General features: G+C 43.4%; 1 protein-coding gene across 1 annotated transcript in view; it reads right to left on the reverse strand.

Moving 5' to 3' along the window:
* Positions 1–975: 975 nt before the first annotated feature.
* carm1 (coactivator-associated arginine methyltransferase 1) overlaps positions 976–19,238 on the reverse strand; it is a 34,003-nt gene continuing 15,740 nt past the window's right edge. Inside the window, exons 6-16 of the mRNA XM_044182057.1 lie at positions 19,050–19,227; positions 18,617–18,707; positions 11,010–11,091; positions 10,683–10,768; positions 10,480–10,569; positions 10,208–10,345; positions 9,219–9,308; positions 8,987–9,099; positions 6,030–6,107; positions 4,842–4,910; positions 976–4,696 (exon numbers count right to left, since the gene is read on the reverse strand). Of these exons, the coding sequence (XP_044037992.1) occupies positions 4,557–4,696; positions 4,842–4,910; positions 6,030–6,107; positions 8,987–9,099; positions 9,219–9,308; positions 10,208–10,345; positions 10,480–10,569; positions 10,683–10,768; positions 11,010–11,091; positions 18,617–18,707; positions 19,050–19,227 (1,155 nt within the window). The 3' untranslated portion in view covers positions 976–4,556. The remainder of the gene's footprint in view (positions 4,697–4,841; positions 4,911–6,029; positions 6,108–8,986; positions 9,100–9,218; positions 9,309–10,207; positions 10,346–10,479; positions 10,570–10,682; positions 10,769–11,009; positions 11,092–18,616; positions 18,708–19,049; positions 19,228–19,238) is intronic.

The following is a 19,238-nucleotide window of genomic DNA, read 5'->3' on the forward strand; positions in this document are numbered from 1 at the left end:
AAGGTTAAACTCCCTTCATAGTAGCCTACTCTGTTCCTCTTGACTGAAGTAGGCGGCACGCGATCATGGATGTATACATTCATACACACGATCGGTCCATTATGTGCGGAAAAGAGAGTCAAATGACGCATCAAACGCCCCCTTTTATGGGAACGTGCACAGAGCCTGGTGAGGAAAACCTGGGTTAACAAAGAAAGTTGATCATTAGGTTAGGTTTTGTCGAGCCAGCTAACAAAACCTGGCTATGTCGAACTTGCTTCATAGTACACCCCTGTGGTGCTTACTGTTGTTTGCTGCAGTCCTTGTTGTGATGTGATGACACATCTGTTATGATCCAAAGCACTGCATGCACCACCTGACAGTGCCTGAAATTTGTGTTTAGTATAACCTCCTGCCCAAATTTTGTTCCAAGACCTCGCCCCCAGAGCAAATGGAAAAAAGTGGAAACTAGAGCAGAACACGTTATGTTTTGTTAAGTTCCTGCAGTGGAACAAGGGACAATTGTGTTCTACGGGTCTGTTCTCCGACAACAGATCTTTTTTTGGGTGAAATGATGCTGCTTAAACCACACACAGCACAATCTCATGTGGACCTAAAAGCAACCCCAAGAACCTGTTTCATACTGTATTACAAGCTGTTCTATTACTACTCCCATCTATTTTACTTGGCTATTATTAGTTTCCACTTCTTACTTGATAATTAATGGCTTATAATTTTAAGAGTTAGAGGTGTTGGCTCCAACATATCAAGAGATGTTGAGTTGAAGCCCTCAGCAATTGAAGGACGTGACTCCACTGACGTACTTAGTGCACAACAAAAGGGCTAAGACTGAGCTTGACTCAGACTAAGGATAAGGCTAAGACTCAAGACTTGCAACTGTTGCAGAAGCTTTTAAGTTCTAGGCTCAGAAAAAGCTCACCACAGTATTCAGGACAGAGACTTTCTCTGGCTGAGTCTGGAGCAGAAGAGTCGATGTCAGACAGTGAGAAAGGTGTTATTACTGGTTGCTCAACACACAGAAATGACAGAACATGACACACAGTCTTCCTCATACACTTTTCCATGATAAAAGTGGATGCCACTATTGACTACACAGAGCAATGATTCCATGACAAAAGGGACATATCGCTATAGGCTAGCTACCACATGGTAAACATCTGGTGTGTCCACAGTCTATTTAACAAACTAGAGGGAACAAATTAAAGTACTACAACACCTGATTCCAGGATGGTTTTGGAACATCTCCACCACATTTAATTTGCTCTCTTTTTTTCATTGTTTGTTGTTTTTTTGTGAAAGAAAAAACAAAATAAAGATAAAAAAGGTTAATCCTACAAAGAGACATTTTTTTCTCAGCTCTCTTAAAACTTGCTAACTCATAAATTCCAAATAAACCAAGTCCAACAGCTGTGACACTGGAAGCAATGCATACATGTGTCAGTCTTTCTCTCCTTGACTGATAAAAGGGGATGAGGGTGTCGGGTGTGTTGGGGGCATGATATGTTGGAGGTCATACATAGTGAACAGACGAGGAGGGAGGTGGCCCTGTCTCCCACGCCTCGACATTGAAGTCTCATTGTGACAGTCTCTCAGTCTCAAAGGAGGTTGGGAGGAGAAGCAGGGGAAAAAGCGAGGATGTAAACTAGGACGCTGCCAATCCAGCACAGCTTTTCTTATTCCGGCAGCCAGCTGGCTGCCACCTGGGTCATTGGTCCTTAGTGGTGCGTTCTCCTAATCTTCCTCTTCCAACTGCCAGAGCAATCTGGCTCACTGAAAGACTGGCTGGGGAGGAGCTGCTGCAATGTCCTCTCAGCTAAAAACTGGGTATTGGGTGAAGACAACAGGCAATGGGAGCAGCAGAAGGCGTGTTTCAGGTTTACAGGAGTAGCTTTAACAAAGAGACAAAGTTTTAGGCAGATTGTCCCATTGGTCACCTTCCATGTTGAGTATCAAAAACACACAAAAACCGGGTTTGAACTTCTCTATATTCACACAACTACTACTGTCACTTTTTGTGTGTACAACTAAGGACAACACCAAGAATGCTTTTAAGGAGAGACTGAAAGTGTTGTACGATTCAGTACGTTGAAACCACAAAGACAGTGATCAGGGAGGGAGTGGGATGCAGCCACAAGGAGGCTATGACAGGTGTGGCCATTCAGAACAGCTATAAACACTTACCCCTTTAGATGTGATCATACAACACATCATACGACCTAGTTGAAGCATTCTGAGGCCATAACCCTACCTCAGAAGTGAGAGAATTATAACCTGTAGCAGCGCCAACATTTTAGGAAATACGCTTGTTTGCCATCAAACCCACAGATGAAAAGACCCAATCCAATTTCAGTAGGTAAACTAGTACAGACATATATCTCAGTGCTAAGGTTTGTGGCAAGGTTAGCCTAGCTCTTTCAAAAGTCAGACAAAATAAACCTTCCAACAACTCCTTTTATTAATTTGTTGTAAGAGAAGATAAAAAGTGTCACCTGGCTTTCTGCTCACTTTGGACGGTGCTCAAACCTGGCAACCCCAGTATGAGGACAGGACTTTCGAGATGCTGCGTGCAGACATGGCACCCAGCTGTCGTTAGTCAAAAAATGCCTCTGGTATACTGCCCCGAAAACTTCTCTTTTACAGTCTTATTTTTACATATTACATAAACAATATATAAAGCTTAAGACAGCTTTAAAGTTTTTGGGAGGTGTATATTTCTTCTAGCCATTGAGCTTAGCTAGGCTAACCACATCACGGGTAAGATGTACAAGCATATTTAAAGCTGCTCTAATCAATATTTTTAGATTAACAACGGATCAAATGACTGTGTAATGTGAAAGGTGTCACTCGTAGTAATGAACCCAAAGAAAATTATCACCAAACACTGCAGTTCCCCTCAGCTCTATGTAGCTTTTTTAGCATCTTTCAGCTCGTTGTTTTGATACGGCCCACAAATGTACTGTTTTGGTTCACTCAGCACTTTCATCAACCTTGTTTCCATCAGAAGCAGGCAGTTGTTCTCAGTGAAAAAGCTCTGATAAACCCACTGTACGCTACCTGCCTAGCACCAAACAGCAGATAGAAAAAGTTATCAACTATCTGGTGAACATAGAAGCGCATTTACTAGCTGAAGAGCCAGATATTTTTCTCAGGAGTTGGAGACCAAAACAAAGCTCAAAGGAGGGTGAATATTGGACTTACGTTTGTCTGGTGATCAGAATATATCTCCATGTGTGCTAGATGAGTAAATAACTGTTTGCTAGCACGTTCACCGTAACAACTTTATGAGGTGATATATCAGTGCTGTGTTTACATCTTGTTCTCCTGTCCCCAAGTGGTCAAAAATATCAATTCATGCAGCTTTAAAAATACAGTATAAATATCAGATCTGTTCCTTTACGCAACAGCATCTCACCATGTGTTACCATGAGGCTAACTATCGGCTAACTATTGATGTGATGTACGCCAACATGCTAGCATGGAGCCCACTTCCAGTCAATGCAGTGTATGCTGAAATAATAGCAAAGAGGACTGGAACATACAATCACAGCAGACACACAGATGATTACAGTGCCTATTTATCTCATTACTCAGCATGGAAGGTGACCAAGCCATTCTCCCAAATCTTGATGTTTAGGTGAATCCTAGTGCTTCACCACTGCTTTTCAGTTGAACCACACATTGGGTAATAAGCAGAACTTAGAGGGTCAGTTTGTCCAAATCACAAAAAAAAGCATATTTTCTACTAGGGTGCCTAGGCATGTAGATGGTTTCAGTTCTCTGATAAATCTGCATCTGTCTAAAACCAAAACTGTCTGCATGAGTAGACTGACTAGTGGCAAGCAGGGAAAATATGTTGTTTTGTGATTTAAAGGAACTGTTTTGTGGCATGAGTCAGTCTCTTGAGAGAAGTGCGGAGGGGCCTTGAAGATTGGATCAGATATGAAAAGCCAAGATGGCAGCCCAGAGATGAGTGTTGACGATGAAAATGTCCTACTGTACAAATGAAAAGCTTCAGTTTGATAAACAGGTGTGGAGAATTGTAGGAACGGACTGATGCTGGTATCTGGCAGCGAGTTCATTTTTAGGGAAGGAAGGGTTTGAAGAAACACTTCTGGGTCATCATGACACATTTAAAAAACGGCCATAGGAAGGGGAGAGGAGGGATTGAGATACATATTGAGGGAGGAGGGTGGAAACCCAGGAAGAGGATAGATGATAACGGCAGTGCATCTCAGCTGTGCACGTGTTACAATCCCAATGGATCAAAGAGGGGGAGGGGAAGAGGTTTCATCTGTTAACAAGACGAGTCTGGACGGATACAAGGACGTTTGACCGTTCATTTAGTGATGGACTGAACAGAGTAGAATGAGGATGACGAACAAAATGATGAAGTGCCAGCACAGCACTGGTTTTGGTATATTGGTTTTGGCTGCGGTTGGTGGATCAGTCAGGGTTTGAAGGGTGGGGGCGGACTGTGGGGCTCCACTGGGAGGGGTTGGGGATCTCTTGTCATGCGGGGGCGGGGAGGACGAAGAGGTCTTTGTGAGGTCTTCGTCTTAACTGCCGTAATGCATGGTGTTGCTGGGGATGACCATAGGTGAGGCCATGGAGATGGCAGCACCCCCCATGGTGAACTGGTTGGTGACGGGATAGTAAGTACCGCTGCTGCTGGGGCCTGACTGGCCCGTAGTGGCTCCTAGAGGGAAGAACAAAGCATTATATTCAACATTCCCACTGAAGATGCGTGCATGGTAAATTTTTGCAAACAAAGCAAAACAAATTGATTTCATTGTTTGTGTTTCTGTATTGTGGTGTTTTTATAAACTGACAGGTGGACATACCCTGGACAATTCCTGTGCTCATGATGGAGCCCATCCTGGAGTGGGTGTGGTTTACAATTCCTGTGTTCACTGTGACCAATCAGAGAGGAAAGCACAGTTAATATGTGCCACACGACAACAGACTTTAGCCTGTTGCTTCCCGTTTGTAGCTACAAACCACAAGGTGGATTCCATAAGTCTCTCACACCACAGACACAATCACACATCAGCCAAGTTACTCACAACAGTAGTACAACCTGTAACTGTCAGACAACCAATCAGAAGACAGAGTCTGTAATACACTTTAGTTTTTTTTTTTTTAAAGAAAATGTACGTGTACTTGTTGCTGAAATTTACAATTGAATCATTTGAAACAGCTGAAACACTGTCTTAGTTGAAGTGTAAATTTTAAGTGTAAGTGCTGAGGGAAGTATCAGTATAAATATAAGTCCTGAAAGGAGTTGAAATGTCACTTGAAATGTAGGTGATACACTTAGTTGCAGGGGTCAGTTAAAGTGGAAATCCTGAAAGGAGTGCTAGTTTAAGTGAATAAACTGAAAGATAATGTCAGTTAAGTGTTGTCTTTAGTGTAAAAACTGAAAGCAGTAGGAATACATTGTGTATGAACAGTGGGAGTTAGAAGGCCAGTAGAAGTGTTTTTGTTGTTCAAGGGTGAAGACCTGAGACCTGAAAGGATGAAAGTGCCATATGAAGAAGCATTTTATTATCAAATCATGAACACTATTAAGTACAGAGTTACATAAAGGTACCATGAAGGTGTTGATTAGTAACATAAGCATGTCATTTACATTTACTAATCTGACACTCTAATCAAGTTAGAGGTTTGGGCAAAAAGCTAATCTTCTGTCCCTTAAAAGGTTTTAAAACACTTAACCACCACCTCATCACTTATCTTGAGCTCACATATCATGTCATATGACAGCTGAGTCATTCAGTAACTCTCCTAAAACCCACAATCCTACAGAATATGCTGTTTCAGGTTTGTGATGAGGAAAATATTTAGCCAAGTAATCTTGTCATTTTTCTCCATGTCATACAATGCGGCAGTGCTCACTAGAGAGCACAACATGAACATTTCTGTTCAAACGTCAGTTGTTTTCATTCCTGCAACTTCATGCTGCACTGCAGCCTTTCTCTGTCACTCTCCTATTTTTATGAGATGTTGTTGTCAGGAGAAGTGATTCGTACCCAGGGGGATGAGGTTGTTGTGAGACACTGACGGGCCGCTGCCGATGACTGTACTGAGGTCATAAGCTGCAGGCATCCCTGGAGGGGAGAGACAGAAAACAAACTAATCAACATTTACTACAAAGAAAACATGCTGAATTTTATCATATTCAGCTTTCACATTATATACAGCTGTTTTCAGCATAGGGCCTGGTGACACCATTTGACTTGGGTCAACAGCAGCGTTAGCAGCGACAAGGAACAACAAGCAATTCTGCCTTTTACTCACCAGCCCATTATGATATTATGATGGAGGACAATACTGGCAGTTGCATTATAGATGGATTCAGTATCAAAAAAAAAAAAAAAAAAGAGGAAGAAGTAGGTCTGTCACTTTTTATTCAAAACTATCGTTTGACTGTGCAATTAAAATAAATACTCTAATGGTCTGTCCAAATCCAAAATGTGAAGCGCAACAGGCCCTAATGTGTTCTTCAGCTTGGGGCGTTTCAGTACAGGTGCGCACAGTCCCCCATCAAGTTTCTTTTTCTAAATCCCAACTTCTCTGTGGGATGTGGACGCATCTTTCAAGCCCTGTTTTGTGTATATTGTGTGTATGCAACGGTTATAAATGAGGCCCCAAGTGTGTATTATACATATTATAGGCCTTTTCCACTACAGGACCTTAATGACCTGTAACTTAAGGTGTAGCCTTAAGTGTTGTTAAGGGTTCTGCTTTTGTTTACACCCACTTTGGGGGTGAGTTCTTGTACTTAAATTTCAGTACTGCTCAGCAGGTGATACTAAATCCAAGTTCCAGGTACTATTGGGGGGATGGAATGCAACAGCTGGTTTTCAATGTGGTAATTAATAAAGCAGGACATATAAGCACTGCAGGGCATTGTTTCAATATCCAGGCGATATTGTGATTCAGAATACCCATCGTGCGTGTTTTGCTGTCTTGTCATGCATTTGTGTAAATTGTAGATTGTTTGCACAGTGTGGGGAGTAAGTTACAAGTTTAATTACATCTCCCAGCAATGTTCGGGTAGCAGTGGTATTTTCAAAAATCATGTAACGAACAGCCAACGGGTTTTTTGACGGTATGGAGCAGAGAGAGAGAGCGGGACCGGCAGTCGATCTGTTCTGAGGGACACAGCTGGCTCTGGAGAACTGCTGGTCTGCTGATTAATTAATTCTGTCAACCTCCTACAGTGGGTGGGGCTCTTCTTAGAGCTGGGCAATATGTCTTATAAATTATATCTCTATGTTTTTAGGCTATCCCGCAATATATGATATATATCTCGATATACACATTTTCTCTAAAATAACAAACCATAAATTCTGAAATAGTGTAAACATATGATGATCTTGTAGAATATGATGCATTGCTGTAGATTAAACTAACCAACAGTATATAAAGCAATTAAAATTAGCTCAACCTTAAACATCTACAGCAGTAAAATGCAACATACACATTAATATAGCAGCAATATGAAGACAGAAACATCATATTTTAATAATAGGAAAACACTGACCGGGACCATTTTACTGCACAACGTTTACGTACTCGTTACCAGCCGAGCCTTCCCTTTAAGGACGGTGGCTTTGTGGGTAACCAGCGGTGTTGTTGTCAAAGTAAGCCTTTACATTACGTTACTTTAATCAAAGTGTGTAGATGAGCCCAGGTTGCAGTGTAATAGTTACTGGACGGCTGTGTGTCGTGTTTGCTGCCACAGAAAATAAAAAGTCCCAGTTTATGTAACGGTGCTACAGAGTCTTCTTGTACTCTTTATAGCAGAGTTGCTCCAGACTGTTAACAACTAGCTAGTTAGCAGCTTTGAGTCAGGCACACAACACACTCACTAACTATTATACTGCAACCTGAGCTTATCTACACACTTTATGGCTGACTAAAGTAATGTAACTACCCCTCCGCAGTGACCAGCGGAAACACTGAAAACTCGAATATGACGATATAGTCATCTGCTATATCGCACATTAAAATATATATCTCGTCCAGCCCTAGCTCTTCTATTAATTTACTGATAATGACATTCAAAAGTCACCATGTGTAAATGTAAAAGAAAATCTATATGAGCAAACCATTTCCATTGTTGTTTTTCCCACAACTGCATTCGGCACACTCGCATACCAAACAGCACATAAAAATTACGTTTGTCCCGGTGAGGCCATATAGTGTCGCCTTTTTAATGACATATATCCAAAATGCTCTGGTTTGTAAAACACAATGGAAAAACAATGCAGAACCTAAACCCGAGACCCTACAGGTTTTTACAAGTTCAGGTTATGGGAAGCTCCCATAGTGGAAAAGAGCTATTTGACATTGAAGAAAAAAGCATGCTGTTAATAATCAATGCTCTCAGTCAATCAATGTTCTCAGATCAGTTTTAGTAGCTTTGGGCCACTCATATGTGGACATAAATCTGACAGAAATCAGATATTGGTCAGTATGATTTTAATCACACAGATCACAGCTTTAGGACTGCTGTTTTTCCTTCTCTGTGGAGAAAACACTCAGGCACAGACTGGGGGCTATAGGTCCTTTACACAGCTCCAGACTTGGACTCCAACTCCAGGTCACCAGCCATCTTCAGTTAAGGTTACACGAATGTATCTCTAAGGTCTCTATCAATGGACTAAGTTTGTTGAGAGGTGAAAAACAGAACCAATAGTTCTTAACTGAAAATTCCCTTCCATTCTGGTTTACTTATGTTGTTGTTTACAGTTTAAAAGGTATCTGATACAACTAATGTATGAAACCAATTTATTTTGCAAGTGGAAAATAAATTGATGTTCCCAACTTCAAAATGTGTCAAATACTCTGCCATTCCCTGTCTCTTACACTTCCATGATATTACTGAAAATCCCTGACAGATGGAAAATCTGATGCTGGGTGCCCCTTGTAAACACATGGAGGATGCGTTTCATCTACCAGTGTTTATGTGTGTGTTCACCTGATACAGCCATCCCCTGACTCATGCTGTAGGCCGAACCCGTGTTCCACATGTTCTCGGATGGGGAGGTGTAGTGTGAGCCAGGAGGGGGGTTTGGGGTGGAGCCTGTGTACCTGTAAATACATACACACACAGGTTCGAAATTAGAGAGAGAGACAGTGCTCCCCACTTCAACCGTTAAATGATGCCATCCAGATCCAGGTGTGTTACTGGGGCCAAGACACCAACTCACCTGAAAAAGGGGTTCTTCAAGTCCAGGAGATTGCTGGACTTTGATCCTGTCTGATCCACCTGGGCAACAATACTGATGTCGTAGCTTTGTCTGTTGGGAAGGAGATCAGATATGTATTAATTGACAAATTATTACAAAATTGTATGAACTGACAATAATAATTGATATAATATTAACATATTATTATTGGGTTTTATTTTTGCATTTATATATTCTTTGTCATTGTTGTTTCCATGCATGTGAGAGCCTGTAGCTTTATCAGCAAAACGCTGACTTGGTGATACAGTGGTGCCCCAGGGAGTAGTTTATTAAACTTGCTTCCTGTGCTTAAGCTACTCAAACAATTGATTATCAAAATTGTTGCCGATCGAGTAATCAATTAGTCATCATAGCTCTAGTTTAGTTTATTTTTATATATATATATATATATATATATATATATATATATATATATATATATATATATATATATATATATATATATATTTATGATGTATGTATATGTATTTCAGTATATAAACATACTTACAAAACATATTTACTAAAAAAGACACTTGAGTTGCATGTCGCATGACTACATTACTGAGTATCATTTATTGTAATATTACTTTGTAATGCAAAATGAGAGCAGGCCCTGTGGTTCAAGATCCTATTTAACAACTTACTCATGTGATGATACACCTCATGATAAAAAGAGTCTGTCTTGAATAGAAATGTAGTGCACGAGAAACCAGATTTTTTTTCTCCTTTCTTTGACTCTTTCTGCTCTGTAGCAGTTATTCTTTTTCTGTGCCATCATAGACACCAAGTTCTTCAATCATATAACTGAAATAACAATGGAGGTGTCTACATCAAATATTAATGACCAGTTTTTGATTTCATTCACATTTTTATAAAGCTGGATGCTTTCAAAGTCTTGGGAAACTAGACTTGTACAAGTACAGGGTGTAATACCATGCTACAGAGAACTAAGTTTAGAAGCATCATACCTCTTGTTGGCCACCAGCAGTGCAGTGCCGGACAGCGTATCTCCAGCCTTGGTGAAGAGGGGAGACTGCAGGAGACAGCGCACCTGGTACCAGTGGGTGAGAGGCTCTGTGGGTGCTGTGGACAGCCATACTGTCATCCTGCAGAGAGGGGGCAAGAAGAGTGATGGTGTTAGGTCAAGACAAGTGTGTCAGACTAATTAAAAGGCATTTCTTAAGATTCAAAACACTCCAAACGGAGCTATCATGCGTCTATCACTGACTAGCTGACTTACACTGATCCCATAAACGCCACGTCAAACCAGAAAGCCAGGCCATGCACCAGGCCTGAGTGCATCATGTGGAACTTAAAGGGAATCTCTATCCTGGGACCCAAAAGAAAAGGCAGGGAAAGAGACATATTAATAAAACTGGGTATGACACATACATTTAATATACCTATACACACAAGCCTTTGTACAAACAAACACACACACACCTGTAGAGATCCTCTTCTTTGGTCTCCAAGAAGTTGACTGTGTGTTTGACCGACTTAGCCATCAGAATACGGATATCAAATGTGTCCTGTGGAGGAAGATCGGAGCTCATGTATGTTTGTGAACCAGACCACTTTTCTGAGGTGAACCTGAGACTGCTTTTCTGGACCACACGCACAGGGTAAACCTCATTGTGTCCAGAAAAAGTCAATCAGTCCTCGACTTGGATCCCAGTACCACACTCCACACTTTAACTTGGCCATTTGCTGTGTTCAGACATTTAATTAACAAATGTAAAAATCTGTGTATGTGTGTGGTGGACAACATACCACAATTGGCTGACGGAAATACTCATCCACTGCTGCCCCCCGCAGGGCAGAGAGGTCTACACCGTGGAAGGAGGGCTGGTACCTGAGGGCCAAAGAACAAAGTCATATTTAGATTTTTCATTGATCCCACATCAATAGCTATAAAAAAGTGTTGACAATGCTAATTACAACCACATTTTTGGCACAATTTTGAGAATAATGTTTTTGGATGCAGACAACAAAACATTTTGAACCAATTATAGAAATTTCCTTAAATCATCCTCTTAGAAATTACTGTACTGCTCCCATAAATGTAACTTGTTACGGAGTTGAACAGAAAACAAAGCAGCTTTGTTTTGCTGTAGAAGTTTCATGCCAATCATAGAAACCAAGGAGCTTATTAATGCATAAAGACATTAAGTTATTTTACTTAATTGATTAACCTTTTAATAACGTCAGACCCACGTTCTAGGAATGTGACTGTATCAAATTTTCATGCTACGAATATCCTGGCCAAAAACTTCAAGGAAAACAGTATTATGATATTTATCAAAAACATTCCTGAAATACTACTTCAAGCTGAAATACAGTGAAAATAAGACGGTGTAGTCCCTCATTCGTCCAGGAGTGTTCTATCGTAGAAAAGGTTTCAGTCGTCCAATTTTTTCACAATTGAGAATGACTTCCGGATGGGAGCCGAAACGTCTTGATTCTGAAAACAGTGTCCAGATGACTACGACTGAAACCTTTTCTACGATACAGTGAAAATACTTTACAGCATAGGTTTGCTAAAGGCAAAGTAAATAAACACCGAACAGTGAACCATATATTGCAACTTTGTTGAACTCTGCAAAAGCATGAACCTAAAACACACTTAACATCATAACTCAAAACACCAGCAGGTTGGTTGTTAAAAGTTTAGGACATGCATCTATTAATGTTTTCATACCCATTTTTGACTTCTGGGTATTGACTGTGTGACGGCCCTGGGCCGTATGACAGTACCTGTTTTGGCCTGCCTCTGCTTCCCACTTTCAGGTCCTCCCTGATTGCCTGGCCCTCACCTTCCCACCAAAAAAGTTAGAAGCTGGTTTACTTCCAAGACGGCTGGTGCCATTCAGGGATCCAACTTGGTTTTGTTTGGTTTGATTGTGTTTAGTTTATCATTCGGATCGTGCCACACATAGTCTTTGTTTAGCACCTACAGTTTCATAGCACCCAACGCCCACACTTCATCACTGACTGCTGACTTCACACATAATGCTTTACTTATTTTGAGTTATCTTTTATAAATTACTTGATTACTTGATTGATTACTTGAGAATTACAGTTCTCTATTGTGTTCAATTACATATAAAAAGGTGTATATCCAATGAGAACAGCGAGTGTGGGTTATGCAGTATACGGCTGTGGGGATGATTGTAGCTGGGTAGCTGTGCCATTTTTGCTGTATGGCTGGAGCATTCAATGTGCCCCCCGGATAGGCTGTAGCAGCAGTTACCTCACAAGGAGAAATTGCAGATTTTTTGTTTCAGGGCCCTTTATTATTTTTGTGTGCGTAGTTGGCGCGGTCAGTAGCAGTTGGCTCTGTAGGTATTGGCCGGGGCAGTTTGTCATCCACAATCAACAGTTTGTAGGTGCATAAGAACCCACTGCCAGTATGCACACAAAGACTGCTGCAGTTAGTTTGTGCAAGGCAGTTAGGAGGGGGCACCCCATAATCACTCAATCTCCCTGTGGTCCCTCAGACCGCCTTGTTTTGCTCTTTTGGGATGTACTTTAAGAATTAATTTCTAGTTTTGTAGTCCATTTGACTGTGTTAAACATGGATACCGAGCATAGTAATAGTTTGGTCTCTGAGTTTCTAAAAAGACCCTCTCGTAGTACTTTAACTCAGTTTACATGGGCAGATTTAGTTGATTTGGCAGTATATTTGGGCTGGTCAAAAACTGGCCAACTTTTCCATTGTGGTGGCTTGGTTAATGAACCTTTTGAGTAAAAACACTCATTTTGTCTGGTCGCTCACTGTCAAGCTGCTTTCACTTGTATAAAAAAAAAAAAAAAAACTAATGTGTTCTGCTCCTGTCCTTGCAGCTCCTGATTTTGAGAAACCTTTTAAGATACAGGTGGATGCAAGTGAAATTGTTGCAGGGCTGTCCTCCTGCAGGAAGGGGGAACTGAACATCCTGTCTGCTTCTTATCACGTAAGTTTATTCATCCCCAGTTAAATCATTCTGTTGTTGAAAAGGAGACACTGGCTTTGATATGAGCAAGTGTTGGTTACTCTTTCTTCAGCCCTATAAACTTGACGTATGTTATTAAAAGTTCGGGTAAACATAATGGCCGCCACACTTTCTTGAGCGCCATTTTGATATCACAGAGGCCCTGTTAGTGCGGGTCTTCGTTATATAAAAAGGCTGGTGTCGTCCATGGCCCTAAGTTGGATTTGTTTGGTTTGACGGTGTTTAGTTTATCCTTTGTTTGTGTTACATGTAGTCTTAGGTTAGCACCGACCGTTGCGTAGCTCTTACAAGCCGCTAATAGTGCCTGCCACTCTGAACACTACCTCCGCACAAGACGAATGGAACAAACGCGTTATCTTTCTCTTTAATTTTCCACCAGTCAAGTAATGCAAAGAATGTATCGCTCCAAAGCTGAGATGAAACCTTCGCCACAGGTAGAGCTGAAGCTGACCTGTGAGGAGCAACTTAAAAAGGTACCCTGTGCACCATGTTTTTACAAGTGGGTCCACATTTTGTTTGTATTGCAGTTAAATGGGAAAATTCGGCACCTTTTATGTGTTATATGTTCAGTCAGTGTTGATGGTAAATGTAGTCTATTGAAGCAACAAATGCTTCAGTGCATGCTATATTGACTGAGCCTCAAGGATATGATGGGTTTTGGAGAGTAACACTGAATGAAAACATAGCAGAAAAGTCTAGAAGGGACCTTTAATATGCTTGATCTTGAGGCATAGGGCTTTCTCATTGTCAGTCAAGTAAAATGGGCGCTATGTCTCAAAGTTACAAATTGGAACCCACAAACTGGTCATGCTTCAGTAGGTCAACTAGCTAATGTTAGACAGGAGCACTGTGCTGTGTTCACGGTGCCCCCTCTGAAAACGACAGTAGTCATGTTGATGATGGCAATAGAAATTGTTGGCACTGTTGTTAACATGATATAGAGTAAAACCATTATACAGGCACACCTCTAACTGACTACTATGAGCATGAAAACACCAACTGCTTGTTATATAACAGAACCAGTCACTCAAACAAAGACAAACAAAACTAAACCAGCTTGAAAAGTAACAGAGGAACCTCCACCTTCACTTTGTATTTGCTGTGTCAACACAAAGTAGCTATAAGATGACAAATGAAGAGCTTAGTATGTGTGCGAGTTCTTCAGTTGTGCCACTAATGCCAAAACCCAACAGTTGAGTTAAACACTCATTTACCATATACCTTTTTAAGAACAGTGGAGAACACTGAGGCCTTGCTTCAGAGGGAGCTGGAGTCAGTGATTAGAGGCAAAAAGATTTCTTAGCATCTGGCGAGATGGCTGTACTCAGGTACAGTGGTGCTTTGAGCTACTGTTCATCCCAGTTTATTAAGACAAGGAAGGATAGGTTAAGTGGGTATCATCCAAAGTAAAAAAAGAACGTAAAAAGTAAAAATAAAAACAAACTAGAATTACCGCCCTGCGGTTGTATGACTCTGCCAACCAGTCAAGTAGCAGTTTACATCCATGTCTGTCCAGACTCATAATATATGTAGTGAATACCAGGAAAGAATTTAATAAAAAGGTATAAAGTGTATTTTTTGGCTAAATGGAAATTATCACTATATTGATGATTCCAGTGAATATACAATGTTGAACTGATTAATGAAGGATTATCATAGATGTATTGGCCAAACAAACAAACGTTGTTCTACTGGGGGACTTCAACGCCCACGTGGGCAACGACAGTGCCACCTGGAGAGGGGTAATCGGAAGGAACGGCCCCCCTGATCTGAACCCAAGTGGTGTTCAGTTGTTGGACTTCTGTGCTAGTTGCAGTTTGTCCATAACTAACACCATGTTCAAGCACAAGGGTGTCCATCAGTGCGTGGCACCAGGACACCTAGGGCGGAGGTCGATGATCGACTTTGTTGTCGTATCATCTGACCTCCGCCGCGTGTCTTGGACACTCGGGTGAAGAGAGGGGCGGAGCTGTCAACCGATCACCACCTGGTGGTGAGTTGGATCCGCTGGCAGGGGAGGAAGCCGAACAGACTTGGCAGGCCCAAGCGTATCGTGAGGGTCTGCTGGGAACGTCTGGCGGAGCCCGCTGTCAGCAGGGTCTACAACTCACACCTCCGGAGAGCTTCTCCCAGATCCCGGGGAGGCTGGGGACATTGAGTCCGAGTGGACCATGTTTTCCACCTCCATTGTCGATGCGGCGGCTCGTAGCTGTGGTCGCAAGGTTTCTGGTGCCTGTCGCGGCGGCAATCCCGAACCCGGTGGTGGGCGCCGGAAGTAAGGGATGCCGTCAGGCTGAAGAAGGAGTCCTATCGGGCCTTGTTGGCTCGTGGGACTCCCGAGGCAGCTGACAGGTACCGGCAGGCTAAGCGTGCTGCAGCCCGTGGCGGTCACAGAGGCAAAAACTCAGGATTGGGAGAGGTTCGAGAGGCCATGGAGGAGGACTATCGGTCGGCCTCAAAGAAATTCTGGCAAACCGTCCGGCGGCTCAGGAGGGGAAGCAGTGCTTCACCAACACCGTGTCTCACGGTGCGGGTGGAGAGCTGTTGACCTCGACTGGGGATGTTGTCGGACGGTGGAAAGAATACTTTGAGGATCTCCTCAATCCCGCTGTCACGTCTTCCGAAGAGGAAGCGGAGGCTGGGGACCGGAGGCGGACTCATCCATCACCCTGGCGAAGTCACTGAGGTTGTTGGCAAGCTCCTTGGTGGCAAGGCTTCAGGGGTGGATGAGATCCGTCCTGAGTATCTTAAGTCTCTGGATGTTGTGGGACTGTCTTGGCTGACACGTCTCTGCAACATCGCGTGGCGGTCTGGGACAGTGCCTCTGGACTGGCAGACAGGGGTGGTGGTCCCTCTGTATAAGAAGGGGACCGGAGGGTGTGTTCCAATCACAGAGGGATCACACTTCTCAGCCTCCCGGTAAGGTCTACTCCAGGGTACTGGAGAGGAGAATTCGATCCGATAGTCGAACCTCGGATTCAGGAGGAGCAGAGTGGTTTTTCGTCCCGGTCGTGGAACACTGGACCAGCTCTATACTCTCCATCGGGTGCTCGAGGGTTCATGGGAGTTTGCCCAACCAGTCCACATGTGCTTTGTGGATCTGGAGAAGGCATTCGACTGTGCCCCGGGCGCTTTGTGGGGAGTGCTCTGGGAGTATGGGGTCCGGGGCCCTTTGCTAAGGGCTGTCCGGTCCCTGTATAACGGAGCAGGAGCTGTGTTCGCATTGCCGGCAGTAAGTCAGACCTGTTCCCGGTGCATGTTGGACTCCGCCAGGGCTGCCCTTTGTCACCGGTTCTGTTCATAATTTATATGGACAGAATTTCTAGGCGCAGTCAGGGGCGGAGGGTGTCGGTTTGGGAACCACAGGATCTCATCTCTGCTGTTTGCAGATGATGTCGTTCTGATGGCTTCTTCAAACCAGGACCTGCAGCATGCACTGGGACGGTTTGCAGCCGAGTGTGAAGCAGCTGGGATGAGAATCAGCTCTTCCAAATCTGAGGCCATGGTTCTTGACCGGAAAAAGGTGGTTTGCTCTCTTCGGGTAGGTGGGGAGTCCTTGCCTCAAGTGGAGGAGTTCAAGTATCTCGGGGTCTTGTTCACGAGTGAGGGACGGATGGAGCGTGAGATTGACAGGCGGATCGGTACAGCGTCTGCAGTGATGCGGGCGCTGTATCGGACCGTTGTGGTGAAGAAGGAGCTGAGTCGAAAGACAAAGCTCTCGATTTATCGGTCAATCTACGCTCCTGCCCTCACCTATGGTCATGAGCTCTGGGTAATGACCGAAAGGACAAGATCGCGGATACAAGCGCCGAAATGGGCTTCCTCTCCGCCGAGTGGCTGGGCGCTCCCTTAGAGATAGGGTGAGGAGCTCAGTCACACGGGGGGAGCTCGGAGTAGAGCCGCTGCTCCTCCACGTCGAGAGGAGCCAGCTGAGGTGGCTAGGGCATCTGATCCGGATGCCTCCTGGACGCCTCCCTCGGGAGGTGTTCTGGGCATGTCCCACCGGGAGGCGGCCCCGGGGAAGACCCAGGACACGCTGGAGGGACTATGTCTCTCGGCTGGCCTGGGAACGCCTCGGGATCCCCCCGGAGGAGCTGGAGGAAGTGTCGGGAGCGAAGGAAGTCTGGGAGTCCCTGCTTAGACTGCTGCCCCCGCGACCCGGCCCCGGATAAGCGGAAGAAAATGGATGGATGGATGGATGGATGGATGGATGGATATTGGCCAAACAGGTACACATGCACTTGATTACTATATGAAGATGGATTCTTATAGAGTATAGCTACACAAAATGTGCTGCTTTTGTTTTCTCCTGGCATTCTTAGAGCTGTAGGTGAAACTTACTCACAGGACTGCAATTAGCAAGGCGCGCTCCAATATGTTGTTTGCAGTCACATGATTCCAGTGACGTTCGAAATTCAGAATGAGGTAGAATGGAGGAAAGTCCGTATTGTGCTAGTTATTGTTTACTCATTGTATCGTCCCAGTCAACATGTGTGTGAAATCTGCAATGGCCCCAATTCATTCTTAAATTATGGCTAAAAACCTTTTTTACCAACTGAAAGAATATGGTCACAATCTCCCCTTCTATTCCTGAGTTATGGTGTTGAATAATGGCCAAAAAAGTGATTTTCCAGGACATTATGATGCCACAGTAAAGTTGACCTTTAACCTTTTGGGTAAAAAATGTCATCACTTCATCGTTGTATCCCATTAAACATATGTGTGAAATTTTGTCATAATTCCCCATCAATTCTTGAGGTATGGCCAAAAACATGTTTTATGAGGTCACAGTGACCACCTTGACCTTTGACAACCAAATCCTAATCAGTTCATCCTTGAGTTCAAGTGGACGTTTGTGCCAAATTTGAAGAAATTCCTTCTAGGCATTCCTGAGATATCGCGTTCAAGCGAATGGGACAGACGGACAACCTGAAAACATCGCTGGCGTGCAGGCATAAAAAACTGTAATTGTTGAAGATACCCTTGATTAGACTTACTCAGACTGCTGAAGCTTCATATTAGCTCCAGCTTAAGTTTGAAATGTTTTTTTTGCACAGAGTGGGGTCTGTGGATTTTGTCCCTCCGTTGCTTACACTGGAAGCAAATTGAGAAGGGATCTTGCAATGGCCAGTATGAGCAAGAGGAATGTTTAAAACAAAAACCTGTTTCAATGTTCATATGGACACCAGACTATGGTTTTAAGACAGACTTGAAGTTCAGGTTATACAAAGCCCCAGGTTACAAGTTGTTAAGTTCCTGCAGTGGAGAGGGGATTCATAGGATGCCATTGGTGGAGACTATGAAACTTGTTTTGTGTGTTACGCAATTAAACTGCGGCCCCTCCATTCCCACCCTCCCTCTCTCACAGCCTCTTTCCCTACTCACCAGAAGTTGGCCTTGGTGAACTGCTCCATGTAGAGCTGCTCGTCTGTGAATGGGGCCAGGTGGACATCACCAATAGTTGGGAACATTTTACCTGAAACACACAAACACAGAGGAAGCCAGTCAAAAATAAGACTAATGTACTGGCTGCCATTTACAACACAGAACGAGCTTTGGATTTTATAAACTGACATCGAGTCATTTTGAAACATTAACACATGGCCGCATATATTTGTGTATACTCACTGTGGCCTCATCGTGTTAATCAATCAAGTGATATCTGAGACTAACTGTACACAGTTGGCAGAAGTGCAATTCTTGCCAAAGGTTGTTTCTGCTACTACTTTACTATGCCCTTTAGCAGTCTTTCACCCTCCATTCTATCATTGCACATATTTTCCCATTTGCCATTCTTCTGTGCCCCAAACCTCCTCACCGTTGGGTTTGAGGAACTTTTTGGCATGTAGGTAGCTCTCCAGCATGCGCTCATTGAACAACATGTAGCCCATGGGCTCCGAGATGATGATGTCAACTTGCTCAGGCAGCGTCACCTCCTCCACCTTCCCCGGGATGACGACCACACGCTCCCCTAGACGGTTGCTGTTCACCAGCACCTGTAAGGCAG

Source organism: Siniperca chuatsi, linkage group LG21 (assembly GCF_020085105.1).
Source record: "Siniperca chuatsi isolate FFG_IHB_CAS linkage group LG21, ASM2008510v1, whole genome shotgun sequence".
Lineage (NCBI taxonomy): Eukaryota > Metazoa > Chordata > Actinopteri > Centrarchiformes > Sinipercidae > Siniperca > Siniperca chuatsi.